This window comes from Sphaerodactylus townsendi, linkage group LG10, assembly GCF_021028975.2.
Source record: "Sphaerodactylus townsendi isolate TG3544 linkage group LG10, MPM_Stown_v2.3, whole genome shotgun sequence".
NCBI classification, from domain to species: domain Eukaryota; kingdom Metazoa; phylum Chordata; class Lepidosauria; order Squamata; family Sphaerodactylidae; genus Sphaerodactylus; species Sphaerodactylus townsendi.
Genome location: NC_059434.1, coordinates 63680959 through 63695800, shown reverse-complemented (window position 1 = coordinate 63695800; position 14842 = coordinate 63680959). Strand labels below are relative to the sequence as shown.

The following is a 14842-nucleotide window of genomic DNA, read 5'->3' as shown; positions in this document are numbered from 1 at the left end:
GTACAGTGGGGGCTCGAGGGAGAGGAGGAACCGGCTCCAATGTCTGTTGATTGCAGTTACATGATGGCACCCCCAAATCTCCATGAATTTTCTGACCCAGAGTTGGAAACCTTACATGTGGCAACGCCTGCTCCGCCCTTCCCTCTCAGCTACTCCATGTGTTGTTCTCAGGCTTTCTGTTCCGCCTCACTCCCATTGGCATCAGCCAGGCTGGCGAATCGATCGCTGGCTGCTAGGGAGGAAAGAACCCAGGAAGATACCTGATCCTGGGTTAGATGGAATGTTTCATTGGGAAAGTTCTGCTTTGTTTTTTTACAGGGGAAGGTATTCCACAGCCTCCCCAACAATATTTGGAGCCCACCCTGTACTTGACATACTTTGGTCACTGTTCTAAAAATAGACCATGACAGAAAGGCTGAAAGGTGAAATCAGACATTTTACAATCATTTGTGCATAGGAATTTGTTCATAGTTTTTTTTTAGTCCGGCCCTCCAACAGTCTGAGGGACAGTGAACTGGCCCCCTGTTTAAAAAGTTTGGGGACCCCTGCAGGAGAGAAAGGGGGGATATAAATCCAAAAAAAAAAAGAACTTCAGAAACCAATAAAAAGTCCTATTATAAAGCTAACAAGATCAAATAACAACATGTTACTTTATTAAATATGACACACATTTTATGCAAGAATTCTAAAAGCTAATTCCAGATAAATAGCTGCAGCTTTTAGAAGATGTCAAGGCTAACTGGTTAAAGCAATAAAGGAACTATGCATTCGGTCTGATTTACACTGATGCTTTCCTTTCTTTTCATATTTAAAAGTATTATATTGAAAATCAACGTGAAGAGGTATACAGAACAAATGAATAAATTCAGCGAGTAAATGTGAAGTTCTATAAAGCAGCTTAACACCAGTGAAGTTCATTCTGCAACACTACTCATTTCAAAGAACAGTACCAGCCTACTCCTTGTCCTGGTCTACACTGGAAAACAATGTAGAGAAAAGATTATGATAACCTTAAATTTTATGCTTTGTTGCTGATAGACTTTGTTGCGACAATAAGGCATTAATCAAACTAACTCCTGCTTTTAAGTAGATAACATAAAAAAAAACACAAGTGTGTTTTTGCATAGAAGTGGGTTACCAGAACTGCAGGACAAGTCACCAGTTCATGGGAACTAGACAGGCAAGGGACAAAACTGGAAGTATAATATCTCTAATGCTGCCAGTTTTGTCATTTGTCTCAACTAGTGTGACATTAGTATCTCTGGTTCTCTTTATATTTGAGAAAGTACCTTGATTATGATTTCCATTCTTTTCTTAAATTGGAAGTGACTCGCAAATAAAAATGTCACCAGTTATAAAAGCAGATTCAGCTGTATTCAGAAGTAAGAAATTTTGAAATTTAAAAAAGAGAGCAAGAGAACCATTGTAGTGCAGTGGCTAGAGTGTCAGACTAGGATCTGAGAGACCCAAGTTTGAATACTTGCTGTACAAGAGTAGTTCGCAATGTGACTTTGGGCCAGTCACACACTCAGCCTAACCTATCTCACATTGTTGTTGTGAGGATAAAACAGTGGAGAGGAAAACAATGTTAGCTAATCTGGGTCCACATTGGGGAGAAAGGAAGGTAGTGAATGAGTGATGGTATTTTGAGAAAGAAGAGCAGGCACTTCTTATAAACAATTTAATGCATTCCAGATCAATGACTTTGGTCCCTTCCACACATGCAGAATAATGCACTTTCAATCCACTTTCACAATTGTTTGCAAGTGGATTTTGCTATTTCGCACAGTAAAAACCAGCTGCAAAGTGCATTGAAGGTGGAAGTGCATTATTCTGCATGTGCGGAAGGGGCCTATTACTCTCAGATAAGTAATGGGGAATAAATTTTGGAAACCTTACATGTGGCAATAATGCACTTTCATAATGCACTTTCAATCCACTTTCACAATTGTTTGCAAGTGGATTTTGCTATTTCGCACAGTAAAAACCAGCTGCAAAGTGCATTGAAGGTGGATTGAAAGTGCATTATTCTGCATGTGCGGAAGGGGCCTATTACTCTCAGATAAGTAATGGGGAATAAATTTTCCTATGTGTGGTTGGAAAGTCTTGTAAATACATTTTGTGCTCATATAAACATCATTTCTCTATAATTTTTAAAGGTAAGTAAATTGATCATACAAAGAGATTACATCCAACTTTATGCAACTAATGAAGTAAGCTGTTGCTTATCAAAGCTTGAACCAGTTGATCCCTAAAAGATTACAGCATTCTAGTCGGGATGTAGCTACCATTTTAAAATTTCTCCATAAATTGAAGGCTTTTCTAGCGAAATTTAGAGAACGTAACCCTTGTCTTTCTGTAATTCTTTTCAGGAAAATCTATGCAGCTAGCTACAAACAATAATCTTATTCAGTCAGGATTCGTTTGATATTGTTGATTGGTTTAACAAAACCTTAAGTGGTTACATGACCACATTTTTGCTTTTTTAGTAATACAACCTTGGTCCCAAAATATTTCAATCAGTTAAAATTTAAATTTATTTTGCCAATATCAAAGCATTTCAGCTGTCCCTTCTAAATAAAAGTAAATCATAGATTCACTTCCAGCCTATAGAACAGACATGATCTGAAGAGGAAAGGAAAAAGGACATATGAACAAAAGGAGAAACTATATTTTACCTGCTGAGGCCTGCAGTGTAACACAACGCACCATTGTCAGATGAGAAATAATAAAAAACTCCCTTGGTAAAAAATTCTGGTTAGAGAAAGTAAAAGAAAGGCAACATCAAATTTTTAACCTCTTTGCAAATATAAATCCACATATGCTAAAGAAAATAAACTTTTGATGGTCAGAGATATACAGACACCCTGCCTCAATGCCTTTGAGGGATGGGGGCCTATCTAAGGCCTTAAACTTTAACAGATCTCCAGCTCAGTAAGACAAAATAAGTATCATATTAACATGCAAGTATCATCATGCAAGTCTTGTCTCCCTCTGTAGGACAGGAGGATGTAAAACCAGGCCACTGTAGAGATTAACAAATCTTCCAGCAACTTTTCAAAACAATATAACTTTCATAATATTCATTTCTACTGTCTTGTTATTCATCAAAAATACACAGATGGTTATAGTTTAGGAATGCATCAGGCAGGGTTTGTTTGTTTCAATAAGGAAGCAAACTTCACAGTGCAATCCTGGCGGGGGGGGATGCTGTGTTCAAACCACATAAGACTTATGCTGGAGTTTGGGAATTGTGCAGCAGTCTGATGCCTGACACCAACACAGTCACTGCAGCAGTGATTCTCTGGTGCAGGAGCCCATGCCTAAGGGGTGTTTCCAGGGACAAGACCAGTTTTAGTCAGCTTCCTGAGCCCTCTTGGCCCGAGAAGGCCCCCATTTGCCATGGACTCACACCAGCAAAAATCTGCAGTACATGGGGAACTTTCATGGGGGCAGGGGCAGAATTGCTGTCGGCTTGCTGGCCATGGCATAGCAGACCTCTTAGAAGGAGGTGTAGCTGTGCCATGGCTGAGCTGTCCCAGGCTGTGGTGCAGCGATCTACCCTCAGGGTTGCACTGTCCCTTCCCCAGCACTTCAGTGCAATAGACTGAAAAATATTCATTATTTAATCCATATTTTTCAGAGTCAATAGTAAATCTTTTAAGAGAGTAACTTTGTAGAAACATGATGAACCTTAATTTGGCACAGAAGGAGAAAATAAATATTTGAATTGATGCCTTGAAATTAAGTCTAACGACACAAGTTATCTCTACGTTACACCAGATTGATATTTTAAATTGGCTGAGCAGAAATAACTTGGTGCTATTTGTGACCTCATTTGATTGTAAGAAGTAACACTCCAATAAATCTCACAATTAAAATCTTAAGGTAAAGTACACCAAAGTCACTTATTTTGAGTGATTTCTACTGTTTAAATGCCACTTATTTTTCTGACTTTATGCCCTGTTTTTATTTTTAATCAGGAACCAAAGCAGCTGCTAACATATTTCCCTCTGCCATTTTATCCTCACAACAACCCTGTGGGGATGTTAAGTTGGAAGGGTGTGACTGGCCCAAAGTCACAAACAAGCTTCCCTTGGCAAAGCTGGAATTCGAACCCGAGTCGCCAGCTGTAACCACTAAACACAAATATGTGCATATTACAGCTTCTCTAGTCGTGTCACAGTAGCTTCGCAGGCAGCCCCCTCCAAACAAACAAGCAAAAAAGGAAAAATGACACATGCATGGGATTGCTAGGCTAAACAAACTTTATTCATCTATTTTTTACAGTAAAATAGCAAACGGATGAGCTGCAAACAAAGGACACCTCTGTCGGGAATCTCCACAGAAAATCTCCTGCAGCATACAAAATGGTGTGTGTGACCAGCGGAAACAAATGTAAGAGGTTTGGGCAGGAGTAATGAAGTGTTTCCTGCCTGCTGACATTTGCCGGTACTCAGCAGGCAGGAATTGTCTTCAACCCGGGTTTTTCAAAACTAACTAAACTAGAAATCTTTTTCCCCCAACCTGGGTTGAACTCATTTTAGGGAAGAGAGCTCTGGAAAGTTCCTCCCCAAATCGCTTTTTATAACATCCTAACGACTTTATAATTGTGCTGTGCAGTATCCACCTATGTCACACTGTTTGAGGGAGAGGTGAAAAAGTTAAGTGCAAGCCCAGAGTCAGATCAAGAGGACAAAAGAAGGCAAGCAATAGTTGAGAAGCAACAAAGTCCACCACGTTCCCCTCATGGGGTAGGTGTCCTTCTAGGTGCAGAAGTTCATCTCGGATTTAAGAGCTCTGTATGCCCACCTTGTCTGTAAAAGCATTTCACTCCTTCTAAAAGAAAAAAAATACTTCATAGGAAGGTTTTCTCCTAGGATTCCTCACTTTTCCCATTCTCTCCTCGATCCCACATTCTCAGCCATTTACCCATCTACCTTTTTATCTACCTCCCATCTTCAACTATATCTCTTACTTAATTTATTTCATTTTTATCCCACCTTTTTCCACAATAGGGACCAAAGCAACTTACATTAGTCTCCTTTTTTATCATCCTAACAACGCTGTGAGGTAAGTTAGACTATGTATGCAACTGGTCTAAAATCATCCAGTGTTATTCCACAGCAAGATGTGAATTTGAAACTGAGTCTATTGAACCTTACTCTTAACTCTAACCACTAGACAACACTGCTACACCAAGTTGACTGCTGTTGAACAGTAGCAAGTAGCCATGCCTACTTAAGTCAAGCAAGACAGGCAGTATCAAGTCAACCAGAGGTTGCTGCTAGGCTAATGGTTACCAATATCCAGTTGGGACCTGGAGATCTGCCAGAATTACAAGTGAACTCTAGACAACACTGATCTATTCCCCTGCAGAAAATTGCTGCTTTGGAGGGTGAACACTACAGCGCTATATCCAGTGGAGGTCTCTCCCTTCCCCAAACTCTGCCTTCCTTAGACTCACCAGAAAATCTCAAGAAATGTCATAACCTGGAGCTGGTGACCCCACCAGTCAGAACTGATCACAGTGAGCCTCCCCTCAGGGCAAAATGGACTGGAAAGGGCACTGCCCCCTCCCCCTGTCTTTTACTGACAGACCCAAACCTGTAATCTGTGGTGGTATTATCATTATTGGGTTTTTAAAAGCTTTGACTGACCTTGCTATTAAAATATGATATGATATATGATAAGGACTTCAGGAGTGACTCCTGGCAGCAATGAAAGCAGTGCCTGGGAACAACTCTGAGCCCAGAGCACTCCCAGCATCCACCATTGCAGCAGCCAAGAGCTTGTCTGGGGCCACAGCGGGAAAGAGAGAGATGGAATCGCCCCCCTCCCCCAAGTCTTGCAGGCCTACTTGCATTTCAGGAAATGTCTTTGGAAACATAAAGTTTTGTTTTGTTGAAATGTAATTCTACAATGCAAGTAGTGAACAAAATAAAGTGTATTTTGTACATAGTTTCATACAGTCATGATTCCAACATGTTTGGATACTGAGGAACAATTTAACATTGAAGATGCTGAACTCTATAATAATGCATTATTGTCAAACACATATCTAATGATGCGTGTTGTCAGACATTCTTTTAAAAAACCCATCATACAAAACATTTTTAGTAAGACTGTCTTAGTAAGCATTTACTTATTCCAAAAGAGAAAATATTTCATAAGAGTTTCCTCAACTGCTCCATGGAAACCCTTGTGTGTGTTTTTAAGCATTCACATCTCTATGTGGCTTAGAATACATTACCAGCAAGGTTGAAAGACTCACATGTTTAAGTGATAAAACAGCAGGTTTTATAGTTCCTTTCTCATTCCTATGATAAACACAGTTCACTCTTTAATGCTGACATGAACTCTCAGTACACAGACGCATTTAAATGTATAACATTATAGTACCAAGTAAACTGGTTAGAAATACAGGTGTGTCTGCGACATAATCTAATCTGAAATGAAAGAAGCGAGTAAAATGCCTCCTCCCAAATTGCACTTCAATGTTTAATATAGCACAGGGGTAGGGAACCTGCGGCTCTCCAGATGTTCAGGAACTACAATTCCCATCAGCCCCTACCAGCATGGCCAATTGGCCATGCTGACAGAGGCTGATGGGAATTGTAGTTCCTGAACATCTGGAGAGCCGCAGGTTCCCTACCCCTGATATAGCACAACCTTGACATTCCTACCACACTTCTATTACCTGTCTCCCAAGGCCCATTAATTCATGCATATGTCATTTACAAAAAGCTCCCTTCCTTTTCCTATCTCGGCTCTCAACCTCCTTCTCCAACCAATCTGTGTCACCAAATGTCCACTAACCATTCCTAAAAAAACCCCTTCATTTCTACCCCCACATCCCTTCTGTCACATTTTCAAGCACTTTTCAAGCGCCTTTCCCAATACTATGTTGCATCCTTCCCATACTTCTGATGACTGAGCTCATTAGGAGAGGGAATGTAGTACATCAAGATGCACAGCTTCCACCCAAAGAAGGGTCATGTCTTTTATCCAGAATAACCCAAGCCTAGGAAGGGATGTGGTCTATTATTTGCCAAGTGCTCCAACAGCCTCTCCAGTGCTTACTAAGTAGCAAAGGGATACGAATTGTTAAGGATATTACTATAACAAACAGACAGCTGAGCATTGTATGTCATCCAAAATAATACTTAGAGCAGGGGTTGGTAACCTTTACCACCCAAAGAGCCATTTGGACCTGTTTTCCACGACCCCGAAGATCTACCAAGCCAGAGAGGCGGCTCCAGTTTGGCCCCTCCACTCACCTTTCCTTCCAGCGCTGGGAGGCGGAGGCACCAGGCAGGGAAACCCACTCTGCCTGATGGAACAGGCAGCCGCCTGCTCCGCAGAGCAGAGGGGGGGATGGCGGCCGCAGCCTGCCTGGTGCCATCGCCTCTCTCGCTGCGGGAGGCAGTGGCACCGGGCAGGGAAACCCCCTCTGCCCGACAGAGCGTGGGGCACAGGGGGGAGGGAGTCTGCGGCCGGGCCGGTGCCACTGCCTCTCGCACTGCGGGAGGCAGCGGCACTGGGTAGGGAAACCCCCTCTGCCCGCCTGCTCCATGGGGCAGGGGGAGGATGGTGTCAGTGGCCTGCCCAGTGCCACCACTTCTCGCGCCGCTCCATGGGGCAGAGGGAGGATGGTGTCAGTTGCCTGCTCCATAGGGCAGGGGGGGTGGCAGCTGCTCTGGAGGGACACACCCACGCTACCCTCCGATCTCCAGAGGTCAGAGTGCAGCGTGGGCGCATTCCTCCAGCCCTCCAGAGAGGCGCTGGAAGAAGAGGTGAGTGGAGGGGATGCGAAAAGCGGCACCCTCACGCACGGAGCCGCCTCCCGTTTGGCCCCTCCACTCACCCTTCCTTCCAGCACTGCTCTGGAGGGCTGGAGGGACACACCCACGCTACCCTCCGACCTCCAGGTCATGTAGAGCAGCAGTATAAGGCTGAAAGAGACGCATACGACTCTGGAGCTGCAGGTTGCGGACCCCTGACTTAGAGGAAGGGAATGGCAAACCACCTCTTTTTAGTCTCTTACCTTGAAAACCCTACTGGGTTGCCCTAAGTCAGCTGCGACTGAATGACACTTTACACACACCAAATAGCATTATTACTAGAAAACTTTGAAAACAGAACATTTTTTTACATCTTGCTCCCAAAACTCACAACACACTCTACCTCATAAATCCAGGAAGTCAATCTAGCCAGATCTCAACATAATGTAGGAATGTTTGCTTAAAAACATCAGAACTACCCAATCGTGCTCTACTTATGCTCTACAGCAGTATTTGTGCATAACCAGTTGTACCATGAGGGGTGGCAAGTATTGCATCAGAGTTAATTTAGAAGTACACCCCCTCCCCCCCCAGTGAAAGTAATACAGCAAGAAATACTGCTGTGCATGCTGAAATAATTTAGATATGGTACTGATCTACCTCTGAATTACTGATCCAGAAGGGGATAGGGGTGCAAAACCCTGCTCCTGAAAATAGATTTCTGAGAATATGATTCCTACTTTGAAAACATAACATGCTTTCAAACATTATCTTCCAAAGGACAATCACATTTGCCAGATTATCTCTCCATACCAAAATTAGGGTTTTTTAAACAGTGCTAAATAGTCAATAACTTATTTGTGCTGTTTTTAGTTATTTCTGAACTTCATTCTCCTTTAAAAAGCAACAACACTGAATACTATCCATGAGTAGCCAGGATTATGATATTACAATTTCAAGAAGGACACAGACTGAGAAGAAACAGTAGCACTGGAAGGAAACAGATGGAGAGGAGGCTTTTACTGCAGTGGTGCAGCAAAAAATCAGCAAAGTCAAACTGTACCTGTGTGGGTTTTTTCCCCCTTTCTGAAACCACAAAGCCTTTTTACCCTTTCATGCAGAAAGGGGCTAGAGTGCTAAATGCCCTGCTTTAACACTACCCCCCAAACAAACTATCATTATATACAGAACCCAAATAGCATTTGGTCCTGGAGGCTCATCATGCCTATGTTAAGGAAGGGGCCCAATTCACCTTAACAAGAGGTATTTGGGATTTGGGGCACTACACCATTTTGGGTGTATCTTTCATTCTCCACTGGTGTGGCCTGTCTCATCTTGCTTTCTATTCTTCTTAATCTATCAAGGAGTTAATTACATTCCTGTTTCCCAATTTTCTTGCTGTATTGTCTCATCTCCAACGATACTGACCTACACTTCTCCATAAGAAGACTTTCAGTTACTACAACACTGCTCATAGTATTCTTGTTTCTCCACCACCACCCCGTCCCCCTGTCACAAATTGCAAAAGTCCTAGAAAGGAGCTCTTATTTTTGAGCTACTAAAACAGAAATCACAAATACATTATACATTCAAACATGGCTGTAAATCAACATTCTGAAACTTGTTACAACTTGCTCACCAACAAAAGAAAAAGACCGGAAAACTGACCAGAACTAGAGGATGTGAATTTGATGAAACAGAAGGTCACTGTAAACTAAAAGACTAATAACATTTATTCCAGCATGAGTTTTCAGAACTCAGAGTTTACTTTTTCAGATGCTATGAAGAACAAATCCTGCTCATCGGTTTTATAGGGAAACTTTCAAAGGGGAGGGGGTGATCACTGGAGTGAATTTGACCTAAGACTCACCTATGTGTTTCTGGCTGAGTGGCACACCAGCTCTTCCTAGGTGCACAGCCATCCCCAAATATACCTCTACCTTTTTGACAGAATTCTTCACTGACGTTGGCTGCCTTTACTTTTTAACAAGGGTGTAACCTAGACACAGCCAATGGGTGTACTATCCCAAAATGTGTAATTATGATTGGATTCAATTCAATCATACGGTAACTGTTCAGGAGAATTAAAGACGTAACCACACAGACGTGAGCTGCGAGTTCTGTGCTGAAATTTAAATCTCATAAGCATATGGGCCTGAGGGAGAGACTGGAACCAGAGGGAGAGGGGGCTTAAGCCTCTCCACTTGTTATGTGATGTTTTTGTCCTATAACAGCCCTAAGAAGCTACTTCCGTGTTTTCCCTAAAATAAGACAGGGTCTTATATTAATTTTTGCTCCAAAAGATCCATCAGGGCATATTTTCAGGGGATGCCTTATTTTTTCCCCCATGATTTTGCACACACACACACACACCCCACATGACCATATCAGCTGCACCGGGGAATCTGTAACTAGGGCTTATTTTTGGAATAGGGCTTATATTTCAAGCATCCTCCAAAAATCTCGAAAAATTATGCTAGGGCTTATTTTCGGGGTAGGTCTTATTTTTGGGAAAATAGGGTATTTACCAACTGGAAAACTTAAGTGTAGCTCACCAGTACATTTATGGTTCCTAAATGAAAAAATAACAGCCCTACCCTTAGGCTGTTTCAGACTGAGGAAATGGTATGGGGTGACAGACGTATGCCCTTCTTCCCTATATAACATATTCCTTACCCCAGTGGGGGCAGAAATCTTCCACCTTCACCTCATTTCTGTTGTCCACCACCTAACAGCTGGAGACTTATTTTTTGAAACCTCACAGAACTAACTAAAATGCTATGTGACTTCTGTTTAAAAAAAATAAAGCAATCATTAACATAGGGCAGTTCTAGAAAATGCTGGTAAAACCATACAGTTTTCAGCAATTCCTAGAGCAACCTATGCCACATCAGATTTTTTACTGGAAGTGTTGTGGCACCTCCGTGTCCCCTCCCACCATCCTCCCACCAGTTGCCAGGTACAGCCTAGCAATCCTATCCTGATCTGAATTGGGCTGCCCCTCCCCCATACTTGAGAATTATGTTTTTTTAAATTGCTAGGAGCTCAAGTCACAGAATTCTCAGCCTGTATCTGGTCTGATGGGATTTGGGGGTGTGCGGGATGGGTAGAGCTATGGTAAAAAAAAAAAAAAAAGTGTAACACACGGTTAAACCTGCAATTTTTAAAGGTGTTTTTTCCTGCAGCATGATAGCTTCTATTTAAAGAATCAGGATTTATTTTAAACCAGGAAAACTTCTGAGTTGTCACTAGCTTTGAATTTTCCTTTTGGTGCAAGGATGGTTAGGTGCTTAACAGGAGTAAGGCATGACTTACAAGTAAAGAACAATTTCTTCAGTCTGAGGACTAGATCTTGCCTGCCACAACAAACTGCCTAAGCCCAAATGATAAGAGTTGCCAACCTCCAGAAAAGACCTGGAGACCTCCTGGAATCTCCAGCATACAAGATTGGTTCCCCTGGAGAAAAAGACTTCATTGGAGAATGGATTCTAAGGCATTATCCTCAGCTGAGGTGAAGTCTCTCTACTCTCCAAACACCACCCTCCTCAGGCCCCACTCCCAAACCTCCGGGTCTGGCAACCAAACCCACCTCCATAACTAAGCTGTGAACCACCTCTCTCGCCCCAGCCCTTCCTTTTGGAAGGGTGAGAGAGGCGATAGAGGCCTTGTCTTCAGGACCCCACTTCTACCTCTGTGTCACCCTCCTTCACGAGGAAATCCGACCCACACCCCCAGCATGGGGGGGAGGGGCCTGACTTGTCACTCAAGTTACTTTCTGACTTGCAGAGAGTGACTCTCCCACCTTCCTGCCCCCCTCCCAGGAGAGGCACCGGCCTGTGTGTATGGGGGGGCGGGGGAGAGAGAGAGAGAGAAACAGGGAGAAAGTCAAGATGATTTCAAGGAGAAGCTGTAAGTGGAGAAGGACACCCACCCCCCCGCCCCCGGGCTGTCCTCACCTCACAAACCGCTCCCAAACCCGCCTCCCGCCAAGGCAGAGAAAGAGGTCGAGACGCCCATTTGCTTTCTCTCTCAAGCTCTTCTTCCCCGGGTTCTTCAAGGCAGCCCCTCCGGGCCAACTTAGGGGACCATTATGAGTTAAAAGAGTGACGCGCGCGCGCGCTCCCGACCAACGGGGGGGCGCGCACTGAAACGGCGACGCTTTTCTCTCTCTGTCTCTCTCTCTTCCCCCCCCCCCTCGCCCTCCACTGGAAAGGCGTCTCTGCACAACGGACGCGCCCCCTCCCCAGCACCTGCCTTCCTCTGCCAATATGCTTGACCGCACACCCGGGCGCTCGTGCCCTCCCCCACTCCCTTTGCTAACTTTCCCACCGGCGCCCCTTTCATTCACCTTCAGCATCCTTTCCTCCTTCTCTCCCCCCCCCCCCCCCCGTGCCGCTTTCTCACCTGGCTTCGGGAACTGCTCCATCAGCTCCCTCTTTGGGAGGGAGGGGGGCTTGTTCTCTTTCCTTCCCCGCACAATAATTTTCCCGCTCCTTCTTTCGATCAAATGGAGGAATTTTTTTGGTCCCTTTTTGGAAACTGGCTTCTTGTGCCCGCTCAAATCCGCTGCGGCTGACCCAGGCGAGGCAGAGCGGCGCGTTTCCACCTCTTGCACTTCCTCTCTGCACCTGCTGCGGGACTGCGAGGCTGCTGCTGCCGCTGCTCCGCCTTTGGGCTTCAGGAGGGAGGCAAGAGGGGCTCCGAGGCTCAAAGCCCCCTCAGCTTCTCTTCCCTCTCTTCTGCCTCCGTCCCGTCCTCCCCTGGCTTCAGAAGCGGGGCCTCGATAACCACCGGGCACATGGGCTGCTTGCCGACACTGACGTCCTTTAGGCACACTTTCCACAGCGACACCCTGTCCCTGGACTGGGGAAGGTCAATGGGCTGCTTTCAGGTCTCTCCTGGAGGGGTTTTTTTTTTTACCCTTTCCCCTCCCGTGCTGCTCTCAGTAGCCCCCAGACACTTTCTGCTTGCATATACTGGCCAGGCTCCTGGGAGGGCAAGGATCTGTCCATGGGGCAGCCCCTATCCCCACCTTCCAGCAGGCGGGACTCAGGCTCCCTCCCTCTAACCAGCTTGCTCGCTTACAGAAAGGCGCTCTCCGACAAGAAGAGGAGGAGGAGGCCACATCTGTGTGGAACAAGATACAGGCGAAGAACAAGACTTCAAAGAAAGAACATGCAGTTTCCTCTGGATCTCCCCAGCATCTTGGGCTCCCAAAGGTGTAATAGCACAGAGAACCCCTTAGATTTTAAGGGGGGAGGGGAGTTTGATCTGTTTTAGCACTTAATTATTAGAAGGCTGGCCACACAGTACATTTCACTGTACTGTGCACAGCAGAAATACAGGCCACACTCACCTTCATTCTTCTGACTTCAGCTAAATTGGAAGGTTACAATTCTTAGAGCCCTGTAAAACCCGAGGTAGTCACTCATAAGTGGCCCCCCCCAAATTTTCTTCCTACATCTGTAATGTGGTTCCAGAACACATGTGCAAGCTTTATCTCTGAACTCACATCTGCCTTCAGAATGTAGAGGCATACAGAGCAGATTCAGTACTGAGCTCACTGGAAGGCAGATATATATGAGAGGAGGCAACCCATCAAATAATTGGACCCCAGGCTGCTGAGGACTTATAGCTCAACACCAGAACTTTGAACTGTGCCCAGAAGCAAACTGTGCAAACAGTGTAATATGTTTTGAAACTTGTGGGATGTAACCACTTTTCATAATAAGGTAGATAGTAGAATTCAAACCTGGATGTGATGAGAACATAGAATCACATAATTCTGCTAGTTTCTTACGGTTATTGACCAATTATTACACACAACTAGTTTTACAAGGCAGGAAACTTCAATTTAAAATAAATAAAAACAAAGAGCATTTGAATACCTATCCCTTCCAAAAACAAAAGAGAGCAAAATATAAGAATAAGGCTGTAAAACAATGCTTACATCTATTCAAAATTTGAAAGTTACCTTTAACAATCAAATATGGTGGACTTCATATACAAATGGGCAGAATTACACTGTTTGCATAATAACCTGTCTTTTATCAGAAAGTAGCTTTTCAACCCAAAGTCTCTGAATGCCTTGGGATTTTATCAAGCCATGGGCAGATAATCTTAGAGGAAGTGGGATTATAGAATGGGCAGCACAAAAAAAAGGTTCCAGAGATTTTACATCCCCTAACATGGGGATCTAGGAACTCTTTTATATTTTCCCTTTAGAACGGCTGATAGTAATACAGAACATTTGCCTAGGGTAAACACCCTTCTAATGCTGTTAATTTCCAGATATGAAGATAAGCAGCTGGTGTGATATTGTATCTAGTCTTTGTTTAAGACATACAAGCAGATGATCTTGCAAGATCAATCTGTCACTCAATATCTTTGACTCTTTGACTTAGAGCTTGTTTCTCCTGATTTCTTCCTAACTCTGTGAGGAGAAAAACATATTCAAGTTTGCCTCTGACAGGTCTGAGCTACTTTGATTGAAAGTTATCTAACAAAATCAAAGAGAGCCTTGGGGATTAAGATGTACTTTAAGTCACAAGAACAAGGATAGAAGGCAAACTTTTAATATGTCTGTTTCTAGGTGCACCATGGAGTTGGACACATAACTTGGAGAATGGTTCTAAGAGATTTCGGATCTTCTATAATGATTCAAGACAAGGAACTGGAAGTCCAAGAAAGATCCTGTACAAAAGTTATGTTGCTTTGGCCTGGAACAGCTTGAGATGGGCGGGAATGTAGTGCCCTCCCTTAGAACAAAGGAACAATTATATTATGGACTTATTTCTCACCAAGCTTGGTTGTGTAACTAACTGTGGCCTATCCTAGAGCAAGAAGTCTGCCAAACCATCCCCAAGTACCTAAAACTATTTACCTTCTCCATGCTGCGGTCATTTATGCTCCAGTTCCTAGTTTTTCGGCACTTATCAAAGGCCCTAACTATTTTGATAGTTAATCAATAGATGTTCATTATCGCAATAATGGGCAAATCTGTTCAAGGTTTTTCTTAACCTAGCTGGAATACAGGACAAAACAACTGTGCGATGACC

The 14842-nt window shown here is 43.8% G+C and overlaps 1 protein-coding gene across 1 annotated transcript in view; it reads right to left on the bottom strand.

The window, feature by feature from the left end:
* The window catches only part of UGT8 (UDP glycosyltransferase 8), a 55607-nt gene extending 42845 nt beyond the window's left edge, over positions 1-12762 (bottom strand). The window contains exon 1 of the mRNA XM_048509930.1: positions 12189-12762. Within this exon, the coding sequence (XP_048365887.1) occupies positions 12189-12210 (22 nt within the window). The 5' untranslated portion in view covers positions 12211-12762. The remainder of the gene's footprint in view (positions 1-12188) is intronic.
* Between the last annotated feature and the right edge of the window lie 2080 nt (positions 12763-14842).